Source organism: Camelus bactrianus, chromosome 6 (genome assembly GCF_048773025.1).
Source record: "Camelus bactrianus isolate YW-2024 breed Bactrian camel chromosome 6, ASM4877302v1, whole genome shotgun sequence".
Taxonomy (NCBI): domain Eukaryota; kingdom Metazoa; phylum Chordata; class Mammalia; order Artiodactyla; family Camelidae; genus Camelus; species Camelus bactrianus.
This window is the reverse complement of record NC_133544.1, coordinates 32376718-32389793: the sequence shown is the minus strand read 5'-3', so window position 1 is coordinate 32389793 and position 13076 is coordinate 32376718. Positions and strand designations below refer to the sequence as shown.

The 13076-nt window shown below is 52.7% G+C and overlaps 1 protein-coding gene across 10 annotated transcripts in view; it reads left to right on the top strand.

Annotated features, from left to right (window-relative positions):
- The window catches only part of PLEKHG3 (pleckstrin homology and RhoGEF domain containing G3), a 39616-nt gene that overhangs the window by 12741 nt on the left and 13799 nt on the right, over positions 1 to 13076 (top strand). For 4 of the 10 annotated variants that reach the window (XM_074365385.1, XM_074365388.1, XM_074365383.1 and 1 more), the window contains one exon: positions 12210 to 12578. In XM_074365385.1, the coding sequence (XP_074221486.1) occupies positions 12249 to 12578 (330 nt within the window). In that variant the 5' untranslated portion in view covers positions 12210 to 12248. Of the gene's footprint in view, positions 1 to 1335; positions 1448 to 7532; positions 7970 to 12209; positions 12579 to 13076 lie in introns of those variants that run through there. The other 6 variants (XM_074365387.1, XM_074365389.1, XM_074365382.1 and 3 more) reach the window with 5 other exon arrangements.

Sequence of the window (13076 nt, the reverse complement as noted above, 5' to 3'; positions counted from 1 at the left end):
AGCTTTCAGCTGGGCTGGGTCTGAGCAGGCAGCAGAGTCGAGGTGTACACTTGGCTCTCTATTCCGAAACCTTTTTCTGGGCCTTCACTGGAGATGTCTTTTTCTCCCGTTGTAAGAGCCCAGAAAATGCCATCCATCCTGTGTGCTTCAGCCTTCTGGCCAGAGTTCCACAGCTGCCAAAATCAGTAGTAGGGATTTGAGTGCCAGAAGTCCTGGTGGGGAAAAAGGCACAAACCCCCGGAAGGTCTGGTCCTTACCTTTAGAAGGCTGTCAATGAGTTAAGATGGCACTCACAGAAAACAGGTTAGGATGCTTGCCCACTCACTGAGCCAGCTGTGTAGATTAGCGCCCCTACTGTGAGAGCTTGTGGTAGAGAAGGCAGCCTGTGCGCTGGCCCCTGGGTTATCTGCCATCACAGAAGGAGGTTCTGGAGGCGTCTCCAGGTGAGTTAGGAGTTCCCAGGTGCCTCCATTTTGGCCTCCTTCTGAGGTTGCGCCATGCTCTAGGAACCTGTTCTGAGCATAGCGTTACTAGTAAAAGGGCAAAAAGTGCCTGCAGGTGTTCCCAAGAGGTGGGCTACGGATAACCCCTTTCCATCTGTCTTGGCTCTATCTCAACACCTTGATGATAGGGTTGGGGCTTGAGGAATGATGGTGAGCACCGGAAGCATGGATTCCAACAAACCCTGGCTTCCCCACTTACCTTGCTGCACGGCCCTGGGTGAGAGAGTAAACAGCTCTGCCTCATACGATTGTGGTAGGGAGATTTTATGAGCACAGGCCTGGTATACCCTAATAAAATGCTGGTTGATATTATCCCAACCTGGCATCTTGGGGAGCCACTCGTGCCTTAGTTTCTTGATCTGTAAAATGGGGCTAATCATACCTGATGCCCCCCTCCCCTGCCCTGCCTCTGGCTGTTGGAAGGGTTAATATCCTTAGGCTTTGAGGGCCTGGGGTGGGGGAGGAGCTGCATAAATGGGTTATTGTTGTGTTGGTGAATGATCTGGCTTTGTTCAAGTGTCTTCAGTATTTGATTTCCCAGCAGTTAGTGTCCCCTGACTTTACTTGCTGGGGATATTTGCATGTCTTCAGCTGCTGGTGGCCCTCACCTGCCTGGCTGTGGCCTCAGTCCTCACCCAGAGGGGACCTGCCAAGTTGGGGTGGGAAGCTGCATTTCCTCTGTTAGGGCCCCCCCAGGAATCAGGAATGAAAGAAATGCAGAAAGTATGACCCACACGCGGAACTGATTCTGAATAGGACCGTTTATTGAAGAGGTTTTGCAGGAGGCGGCGGGCGCTTTAATTCCCGAGGCTGTTGGTGGCAGCTCTGTGCTTGCCCAGAGCCTGTTAACTGCTCAGCTGCCGGTGCTTGGCTGGGGAGAATGCAGCTCCCCGGCCCCAGGCCTCCCTCTTGGTGCTCGGATGGGAGCCCTTTTGAGGAAAGTGGTAGGTACCCAGCTGGGCCAGGCCAGGGGGTGTGAGTAGGGAACCAGGAACATCCCAGCTCCGGGCCCCAAGTCTTGCCAAACTCTCCTGTGAAACCCGGCCAGCCACAGGCTTTGGGGCAAAAGGTGAATTTCTCCCTTGGGGCTTCAGAAACTGAAAGCCTCACAGGTGCAGATGTAGGCAAGTTGGTCCTTTTTTTCTTTCCTTTTTTTAACTTGCCCTGGCTTCTTCCAGTTGATTTGTCCGTCATGGCCGGGTAAGAGCAAGATAATCAGTCCTGTGTTCCCTTTGAAGCTACTGCAGTGGTTCTGTGAGGGGGTTTCGGAGGGTCTCCTGATCTCTGAGATTCGGAGTTGGGTGGTTAGAGGAGGTCGCTCCCAGAGGGACCCAGCACACATTCACACACTGGGAGAAGCAGGGTTAATCTCCCCCTTCTTCCTGAAGTTTCCTTTTCCCAGAATCCACAGAGGGTGGTTATTTTGAATAAAATCAAGGCATGGAGGTTGAACAGGTGAAAGGAAGCTCTCCCCAACCCTGTCTCACCCTTGATGGACATCACCAGGCAGGGGCAGTGGCCACCACCTCCAGAGCTCTGGGCTACAGGGAGGCCACGGGGCAGATTGCTGCCCTGCCTTGGCTTGACCTTCAGTCCTGAACCAAGACCTTGCTTTTCCAGGAGCAGGACTCTGCTGCCTGGGCCATGCCATTCCATGCCATGTGTGGCCCCTCACCCCCAGAATTTTGGGTTTGGTGACAGCTGCACAACCCCCCCCAAGTCTAGTCTGTGTAACTTCTCAGCTGAGGCAGAAAGCTGCTCTCCTCCCACCTGGGAACTGGTTGGATGAGTTTCTCTGGGCCTCCCTGGTTGAGGCTGCTTAGAAGAGAAGGCAGGGACGGGGTGGAGGGTGGAGAGGGGCCCTCATAGGCTCTGTGAAATAGGGATCTGGGCAGGGTAGGGTAGTGTGGGAGGCCCTGCTCTCTGAAGGGCCGGCTGCCTTTGAGAATTGACGTTGCGTGAGTCTATAAGCTCTGCCTTGGAAAATCAGTTTCCTAACTTCTGTGGGTCAGGTGCCAGGCCCAAGGTCAGTGTCCAGGGCAAGGAGTGGGTGTTGGTTGGAGCACTTCTTGCTGTCATGACTGAGGGAGGGCCAGGGTGCTTGACTGATGGCAGCAGTTTATACAAGGGGAACTGCTCACATCTACACACTTCTGGGTCTGGGTGCTCTTACTTGGAATTGGAGACCAAGGTGCGTTTGGGGGAGCTGCCCTGCTGGCAGCCTTGCCCCTAATTCTAATTTTCTTGGGAAAGGAAAGTGAGAATTTGGGAAGGAAAAATTCTCAGGTGGTAAGATATACACCGACCACTCCCCTAGCCCAGCTGGGAGCTGGTGATCTGGAATCCCAGTGGGAGATACCCTTCGGTTAAGCCCTGGTATCTCAGTTTCTAGACTTGGAGTCCTCCTGCTTTTGGGAGCATTTCATTTATTGTAGTTTTACGTGTTCACATTTATTCAGGGCCTCGTTTCTTCCCCCTCCGCAGGGGTTGGGATAGGTGTCATTCTTCTTTCTCACACATGCTCCCTGTCTCTCTCTTTTTCCTCCTTGAAGCTCACTGTAAACAGTCCGCACCTACTTGGGCTGCTGGATTCTTCTTGAGCACTGGCTACGTGGACCCCTGCGGCCATAGCCCCACCTGGCAGTCTGTACCTTTTTAGGGAACATTCTCGCACCTTGTCTCCCAGAGTCCTGATGGTGGTTCCTCCATGCCTGGTGAGGGAGCCCTTTCCAGGTCCTTTTGGGATTCAACTTTCCATCCATGCTGCTGCCTTTGCACCAGATGCCCTGAGAGCTCTTCTTCACCTGGCAGAAGCTGACTCTTCCTGCAAGACTCAGCTCAAATGTCACCTCCTTTAAATCTGCTCCAGTCCCCCAGGTGGCACTTACTACTCCTTCTGTCTGCAGAGTTTACGTGTTTATGGTACTTCTGTACCAGCTCTCAAGGCACTGCTTTGTGGCTAATCTGTTGATATGGCTATTTTTCCTTCTAGAATTTGGTTCCTCAAAGACAGGGACAATGTCTTATTTCTTTCAGTATCCCCAGGGCCTGGCATCATGCTCAGAAGCATTGACCTCCTGTACTGCTCTGCACCACCCTCTATTTCCTTTTGTTACTGATGCGCTCGTTTCTCCTGCTAGAATGTCAGCTCTCGGGAGCGGGCTCTGTGTGATTGGACTCTGTGTGATTCATCTTTGTATCACCCACAAGGCTGCCACAAGGTCTTTGTGCAAAGTGGGTGCTTGAATATACTTGTCCAGTGAATTCTGCAGCTCATGACTTGGGAGTGTTATCCCTAAATGAGAGGGTAGACCCTGTGATGCCGATTGCTCACTGCCCTGCTCCTTATCGTCCAGCTGGTTAGGAGCAGAACTAGTGCTGCTTTTGAACTGTGCTGGCTGGAATCCCGCGGCTGTTCGTACACATTCTGCTGCTTTCCCCTCTTTGAGATTCCCTGTGACTTAGAAAATGGGTGAACACCAGGGCTTTTCGCAGTACCTTGCATCTTTGTCTTCTGTCCTGACTCTTCCACGTGTCCACTCTGGAGCTGGATTTTGTTTTTTTCTTTAAAACCGAAGGACTAGTGTCAAGGATGGTTTATGCTGATCACTTCTTTGTGCTTTGCAACCTCATGTTGCCTTAAATTCTGTTCCTGCTCAGGCCTGTTGTCCCCATGTCTGTGTTCCTCTCCAGCTCCTAGCCGCACATGCCGTCTCTCCCTGTGGAACCCTGAGGAATGTGCCCTGCCTGCTACAGCAAAGGACTCTGACTCATTTCTTCTTAATCTTCTGGTTTGACCTTCTGTGGGGCATGGATATCAGACTGTTTTCCCTTTCCAGCTGAATTGCTTTATATTTGCCCTAATGAGATCCTGGTCCGAATCCATGTTGGGATCCTAGATGATGGCTGATTGGCAGGGTCGGGGTAGAGTGGGGAACGGGAAGGTTAGGTCATGCTGATTCACCAAGTTTAGCCTGTATCTTTATTATTAATTTGAGATGTGGGTAGATTTTTTTAGACATACATTGGAAGAACCTCTTGCCCTGGTGCTTGTGGAACAAACTCTATTCGTCCGTCCTCAGCGTTGCTGCCATTTATGGCGGGCCTACTGTGTGCCAGATGTTGTGCACACTGCTCTACTTGTATCGTCTCAATCTTGGAGACCAGTGAAGTTGGTACTGTCACTGTGCTCATTCTACAGATGAGGAACTTGAAGTGTGGTCTGCTCAAGGGACTTGCCCAAGGCCACACACAGTCAGTAAAGTGGAAGAGCTGGGGTTCAAACCATGTCTACCTTACTCTGAAGCTTGGGAATCCATTTAGTGCATTTAACCTCTGCTCTGTGGACCCCTATGCACACACAGGCTTGCTCGCTCTCTCCTCTGCTGCGAACTCGGAGGGACCTGATGGGCCGTCTATTCCCACTTGCTTTCCGCAGAGATTCTCTGATGCCTTTGAACCTGATGCAATAGTATGTGTTACAACTCTTGAAGGTGTGGTTCCTGTTTCCTCCCCACCCCCACTCCAGCCTCAAAGCCTTGTACTGGCAGCCCCTATAGCGGGTGTAGGGTGTAGGGGGCAACATAATGGCTAATTTGTAGGGCTGGGTCCCTGAATTTTGCTGATAACAAGGGGTAGTTCTGTGAGCCTTTTTGACCAAGAGATGAGGGATGTGGGCCTCTGGGAGCATTGGATGTATCTGTGATTTCTAGCACGGTCTTTAGCTCCTCCATCTTCTGGGGACATTGTGCCATTTTCCTTCTTAGTGACAGTTTGTGCTTGGAGCAAGCTGACCTACCCAGGCTGTGAGCAATAGCAATTTCTAATCAACAGTAATTGCTCTCATTTGCCTTCAGTATGTGTTTCTGTGAAACCTCCTGGTGGAGTGCTTTTCCTGGGGTATTTGTAGGATGATCTTATTATGATCCCTTCTCCAAACTACAAAGTGGTCCCTTGGCTACTTTCCATTTTGTGGCTGCTCACTTAATATGTGGCATGACAGGGCAGCTATGCCCATGCCTCAGTCCCTTGTCTGGGGCCAAGTAGGACGGGACTGCTGGGGTGAATGAGCAGGCACTGCTCCTGGGTGCCTCTTGGTGGACTGGAAACTTGCTGGCAGTGACTAATGTGGAAACTCACTAGTCTAGGAGGAACTGGCTCAGGTCTTGATTTTGAACACTGTTTATCTTTCGCCTGACTGTGGGAGTGGTGAGGTGCTCTAGACACAATCCTGAAGGAAGTTATTGAGCACCTAGTGTATGCATTGCCTTCTAGGGGCAAAAGAAAGGTATGGGAAAGAAGGCCCAACCCACCAGGTTTTACTATCTAGTCTGGAAGAAAAGTTTACACATATGAACCCCAAGGACCAGGGCTTTAAACGATACTCAGGGTTATTAGGGCCCAAAGAAGTGTGTGTGTGTGTGTGTGTGTGTGTGTGTGTGTGTGTGTGTGTGTGTGTGTGTGTGTGTTAGTGTCCCACGTCAGGCTGCTGTAACAAACTCGGCAAACTTAGTGGCTTAAAACAACATACATTCATTATCTTACAGTTTTGGAGGTCAGACGCCATTCTGGGCCTGCAGGGCTGTGTTCTTTCTTGAGGCTCCAGAAGAAAATTTGTTTTCTTGTCCTTTCCAGCTTCCTGAGGCTGCCTAGATCCTTTGACTTGTGGTCCCTTTCCTCCATCTGCAAAGCCAGCAGCCTAGCATCTGCCAATCTCTTACTCTGTCCTCTGCTTTTGCTGTCACATCAACTCCTGACTCCTGCTGCCTCCCTCTTATAAGGACCCTTGTGATTACATGGGACCCACCCACACAATCTAGGATAATCTCCCCATCTCAAGATCCTTAACTTGATCACATCCGCAGTCTCTTTTGCCATGTAAGGTAACATGCATAGGTTCCTTGTATCCAGGGATTAGGATGTGGACGTTTTGGGGGAGAGTGGGGGCATTATTCAGGCTATAGCTTTGTGTGTGTGTGTGTGTGTGTGTGTGTGTGTGTGTGTGTGTGTGTGTGTGTGTGTGTGTGTGTGTGTGTAGGATGGGTTGGAAGTGGCTGAGGAGGCCTTTCTGAGGGAGATGATTTGACCAAATTCTTTTAGGGATAGGGAGGGACGGTCTGGGACACATTCCAGCTTTGAGAAGCAACAAGAGCAAATATTGGGGTTGTGGGGTGGCCGGGACAGTGAGGTGTGGGTGAGCTGCCCTCCCCTTGAAATGAGAAGCCAGGGGCTTTCCTTCCCTTCCCAGGCCAGGCTGAGGGAGTTTTCTGGACTTCCGTCTGTAGGCCCAGACTTCTAGAATTTAGGTAGAAGGGCTCCATTGGCAACCATAATTTTTCCTTCTTGGCTGCTGACTCAGCCACACTTGGTGGCCCCCTGCTATTCTTGGGTGGTGGGAACACGAATTCACAAAGGAAAATGAATTCATGAGGGAAAATGAATTTGAGCCAGCTGGCCTGGGTCTGGGTGGCCCAGAAACCCTGGTTACACTGTTTGCACAGCCTCTGTGACAGTCACGTTGCTCACACTGAACACAGTCACTCCCTGGGGAGCCTTCCCTTGGCCTCTTTTAGGGTGCTGAGGGCCCCTGAGTCTCCAGGGAGGGCCCGGAGGGTCAGAGGGAGAGGGGCAAAGAGCCAGACCCTCTCAGGGATCCTCTCTGTCCTCAGGAAAGCCTCTAGGGTGTGGTGAGAGGTGTCCTCCGCTGGTTTGACCTCACCAGCTCTGCCCACCCTCTGCTGGCCAAGGGAGCAGTAGGATCAGACTGCCAGAGCCTGGCTTCTGTGGGGACAGCGTTGGGCCGCGGCTGGCTGGGGGCTGGAGGGCACAGCTGGGCGGGCTCAGGGTCTCAGGTTGAGATCCCTGTGGAAGCTCCCGTTGCTCTCTCCCTGTTTGTCTGGAAAAGCTGTGTCTTTTTTCTCTGTTGCTTCCTCCTGGTACCCTCTCTGAGCAGATAGGTGCAGCTGGGGGGCTGCTCTGGGGAAAGTCAAAGGAGAGCCTTTGGAATTGGTCGCAGATGTTGGTAGTTCTGTGGTGAGAGAAGGCGGGGAAGGAGGGCCGGGCAGCCTACCGCCTGGAGGGGAGACTTGGTCTGGTGAATTCCTCCCCTTCCCTCCCTGGGGCCACCGGACTTTGGAGCGGTTGCCTTTGGGGAGCCCTCAGGCGCCGTTCCTGCCCGCCTCCAGGGCAGGTGTGGCGGGTCTTTCCGCCTCTCGGGGGTGGGGCGAGGGAGGCAGGTGAAGGGATGACGTCAGCCGCCTCCGCCCCGGTCCCAGCCTCTCGGAACCTAAATGCTTTCCGGGGCGTCTCCAGAGCGCTGGCCCGCACGCGGTTAACCAGCAAGTGCCTCCAGCCCCTCTCCTGCCTTCTCAGCCCACTGACCCTGGAGGGAAGGCTGGGAGGGAACGTGGCCGAGTCCTGGGGATTCCTCAGGACCAGAGAAGCAGAGGTTCTCCAGAAGGCTCCAGGTCGGTGCCCCATGTGGACCGTTTTTTCTGAACTTGGGGGTGGGGTGGGAGCAGCGTCCTACTCTCTCGGTGACAAGAGCCCCGAGGACAGAACATGGAGGCTGTGGTGGGTGTTGGGTAGTTTGTTTTTTTTTTCAGTCAGAGGCAAGAGTACAGTCAGGTTGGGGACATAGTGCTGAGGTGTAGTGAGGAGAAGAGGATGTGAGACTTGGCCCCAGTCAGCTGTGCTGGGCATCCGAGGGGCCTGCAGCAGCCTGCCTCCCTGCCGGAGGATGTTCAAGGAAGGTCCCCGGGAGGAGGGGCCCATAACCTGGAGAGGTGTGAGACTGGAGGAAGGGTGTGGATTAAGTTTAAATTTAGAGAAAGCTTAAAACGAAAAAAAGAAAAGAAAAGAAAACCAATCTCCTTTCGTCTCCTGCCCCCTGGACTCATAAAGGTGTGTGTCTGAGCAGCTTCTTGTGCTCATCGGAAAGGTCTTAGGGGACCCTATCAAAGAGGGCTTCCCAGGTATGGGAGATACAGTTTTCTAGAAGACTGACTTACTCACTGATTGATGATTGACTGGATTGATTCACTTTGAAAGATGGAAGAGGTCACTGCAGAGGAATACTTAAGGGAACCGGAACTGGGTGTGGCAGAATGGGGTGGGCTTTAGCACCTGGCTTGAGGGTTTGGCTGCTGTCTCCTCCTTCTCTAGGCTCCCACTTTGCCCACACAATGTTGTCCAAGATGAGTTTGAAGACCTGAGTTTTAATCTTCACTTTGGAGTGAATCTTACAATATGAAATGATGCTCTGTGGAGAGGAAGGAAAGGTTGCCTCTGCCCAGGGGCACGTGGGCTGGTGCTTCCGATGTCTCTGTGGGGAATCTGAACTATACACACAGCAGTGGCTGGGATGGGGCTTTTAGGACCAGAGTGCACTCACACTGAGTGTGGTGTTTTTTTTCTGTCACTGTCTAATGGTGTCTGCTACCAGTCCCACTTGGACTCTGCCTTGTCTGCTCTCACTGCCCGATTTGTTTTATTCTTCCCTTTCAGGGACTCTGTGTTCTCTTCCAGTGAGTCCTCCTGCCGAGGAGAGAAAGTCTTGTGATCCTAGGTCTCCTAGTCACTGCAGGGCTTCTCTCATCATCTGAAGAATTAGTCTAATCCTGGCAGCCTCATGCTTCTTCCCTTCTCCGTGACCTGCAGTCCTTTCACGTGGAATCTGTATTTTACTATGTTTTTCCAAAGAAAGGGTAAATGGCCAAAGGTCACATGGTAGGAGATCAAGAAATAGCTCTAAGGAATCTTAACTCTCAGCCTTTTACGCAACTCCATTGGCCTTTGTGGGGTAAGTGAGATGTCAGAAGACCTGATCTTTCAAGTCTTCAGATGTCCCCCATGGCTTATGCTGAGGCAAAGCCATGGCATCCAGGGCTGTGACTAATCTTCTGTCCACGGTTTTAGCTGGTGTGAAATGCATCAAGGAGGCACCCGGCAGGGAGCATGAATGCCGAAGCCTGAGTGCCTGTGTTCACATCGAGGCTCTACATGTTGTGACATGTAGACTCCTGTGGCCTCAGTTTCTGCATCTGTGAAATGGGGATAATAGTACTGACATCATAGAGTTGTTATGTCTACAGAACATTTTAGCTGTTGGCTATTATGCTTTGTTTTAACCCCAGGAGGATTTGGGACTGGGCACTACTTTGAAAATATGAGCTTGGTCTGCAGGCAGGTGGTTTATGGGCAGCTAGAGAAACGTAGAAAAGATGTTTTAGTTCCTCAGCTCGAAGTGAACTTATGTTGCCACCCTATGGCAGTGGGGTCTCTAAAGAGTGACCCTGAGCAGGTACCCTTTAGCGATAAATCTCCCTGAGAGTGTGTGGGGGGTAGGGATAGGGGGCTGTGACTAATCCTTCACTTTAAGGCTGTGACCTGGCCAGCTGTGAAATCCATTAGGAACTTGGACCTTTTCCATTTAGCGTCCCCATAGGGGCTGACTGACCCCAGGTTTCATCTGGAAAAGGTCTTGGGCAGTAAGTCCCTGCCCCATTGTTCCGGCTGGGATTGACAGGCATGGGGGGCTGGAGGGTGGAGGGGGTGGTGTGTGCCTGACTGTGCACAAGCTTTGAAGGACACGAGTCCCACAGGGCTGGGGCCGAGCTTGGGTCTTTGTCTTTCTTTGTGTTGAAATGATACGCCAATGGGTAGAAATGACTAGCTGGTTAATCTTAAGGGCTCTTTTGAGGATGGAGGAAAAAGCAGCAATGATGCATTTCCCAAGGGGCTCTCCTCTGAGATGCTCAGTTTCACCAAGATGATCCTGTTAATTAATCCTTTCATTGTACCTGGAGGGAGGGAGAACGTAGGACTGGCTTCCTTGCTGCCACTGCGTCCTCATATGCAAAATGAAAGGCTCATGTGGAGCACCTGGGAAGGGACCCCCTCCCCCAGCTGAGATGCGCAGTAAGAGAGTGCTGTGCTTGAGGGGGTCCTTGTGGGCTAGCGTGGATGGCAAACTGGTTCCATGCTCCTGACTTTAGCTCGTTGGTAGCATGGGTGTGTCCACCATCATTATCCATTTGCCAGATATCCTTTAAGGCCCCTGCCCTCAGGTCATTTACAGCCTAGGGCAGGGGGTCTCCACAGTGAGTGCGACAGCGGGGGTGACCTTGGGGTGCTGTACGAGTACATAGAAGGGACCTCCAGGTTTGGTTTCTGAGACCTGAGGGTTGGTACAGGTGACACAGGTTGGGGGGCCATATGGCAGGTGGTGGATAGGGAGGAAGTAATGGCAGAGAGAAAATTTGCAAAAGCCAGACCTCAGGGATGCTGGCACAGGTAGGGACACTGTTTCCAGGTTGGGGCAGAGGCACAGAAAACCAGGGAGCAAATTCAAGGCTACCAGAGTGATGGCACCTTCCAGATCCTTCTCCTCATAACTCTGGCCTGTGGTCTAGCAGCTTCTGAGCCCTAGAACTAGGGGCAGAAGGCTTTGGGTCAGTGGAGGTCAGAGGGATGCTCTGGAACATTTTTCCTGTGGAAATAGCAATCAAATGAACATTCTGGAAAATGGTGTTGGTGAGCTCTGGTCCTCTGAGGTGGGGGTATAGTGTCCCTGACCTTCCCAAAGGCCACAGCCACCCGCCTACCCCCGACTTGCTGCTCCGGGCTGGCCTACCTGTGAGCTGCACCATCTGATCAGGGAATAAAGTCCACCTGAGGCTGTGTTTGCCTTACCTGGGGGCAGTTTCCTGTTTGCTGTGCTGCCCTGACCTAGCTGTGCTGAGGGGAGCTCAGGGAGACTCACCTGTGGCTCAGCCCTGGGGAATTTCCTGTGCCTTTGGAGCCCAGGTGAGTCAGGGGCCTGTACCAGGTCCTGGGGGCAGGGGTAATGTGGGCTTAGCTGTACCATCTCTTTGGCCTTCCTCATCAGTATCTGGAAGGTTTCAGGTTCATGGTGAAGCCACTGGTGCCCTAGAAATTCTGCATTCCTGAGGAGAATTTTACCCTCTAGCATGTGTGTTGTCTTAGATCCTTAAGAGCAAGCAAGCCCCTTGAGAGATGGGAAGTGCTTTTTGACAACTACCATTATCATCACTATTTTGAATGTTCATGGGGCTGTTGCCCTGTGCCGGGCACCATGCTCAGAGCTGTACATGTAGCAGGTCACTGCATCCTGCAGGGGCACACCCCTGGGGTAGGTAGATGGTGAGGAGCTGAGGCTCTGAGAGGCTCAGTACTTTTGGGGTGCAGAGGGACTGGGCTTCAGATTCCATCAGAAAGCACCCTGACTCCTGCTCTGGCAGGGATGTACTCCGCTTTTCCGGGGCCTCAGGTTTCTGAGCCCTTTATTGTTCCTGGATGTGGTCCAGCTTTCCTCCGTCCTGGGAAGGATGGAGGTGGAGCTGTTGGAGTCAGGCAGGAATGTCACTTGGTCATCCTGGAAGATGTTCACAGTCTTGAGGAAAGGGACTTCCTTGAGATTCAGAGATGTTGCTTTTAAAATTGTGATAAAGTACACATAAAATTTACATTTTAATCATTTTTCAGCGTGCAGTGGTATTAAGTAATTCACATTGTGTGCATCCATTGCCACCATCTATCCACAGAACTTTCCTCTTGCAAAACTGAAACTCTGTATCCATTTAACGGTAACTTCCCAGTCCCTCCTCCCCCAGCCCCTGGCAACCACCTGTTTACTTTGTTTCTGCAAGGATTCTCCAGATTTGACCCTTTATCTGTCTCCCCCAGAACCTTCCCGGAGCGCCCCTGCCAGGCAGCGATGCCAGGATGCCTGTCTCTGCCTCCCTCCACCAAGACCAGGAGCGGCCAGTGAGCCTGACCTCCACCACCTCCTCGTCAGGCTCCTCCCGTGACAGCCACGGGGCCATGGAAGAGCCCAGCGGCTCCGAGGCTTCCGCCGAGAATGAGCGGGGCTCCCCACGTAGCCGGTGTCCCCCCAACGGCAACACCTCTAGTGGCTGGCGGAGCATGAGGGGGTCCCTGTCCCCCTTCAGCAGCCGGGCGTCGGTGCACAAGCTCAGCTACCTGGGCCGAGTGGTGCGGGAAATTGTGGAGACGGAGCGCACATACGTGCAGGACCTGCGCAGCATCGTGGAGGTGAGGCTCGCCCCTCGCCCTCTGAGGGACTTTGGAGCTGAGGTTGGGGGGGATGCCTGTCTCCTCTGGGGCTGGGGCTGGCCTCTGGCTTTGGGTGGTCCAGCCCTTGTGCATAAACCTACTTCCACCCTGGAAGGAAAGTTCTCCCTAATGTGTTTGTCTCCAGGACCTGCTTCCCTGAAGTAGTGGAGAGGCCTCACTGCTCCCGCCTCAGGAAGGTGCTGGCTGCTCATGCTGCCATATGACTTAGGGTCTGTCAGTGGCTCAGGGCAGCAGAACTCCCCGCAGATGCCCAGGGGATGGGTACTGCTGTGCTCAGCGGAGGCTGGACCACTCTGGACCCCACCCAGCCTGCGCTCAGATTCCTGCTCTGTTGTTTCCTACATATGGGGCCTGGGGCACCTGTCTAACCCCCGAGCCTCAAGTTCCTCATCTGTAAATCGAAGATGTGGGGCTTTGCAAGGCCACGTAGATGTTTTGTCCTGTGAGGCACACAGG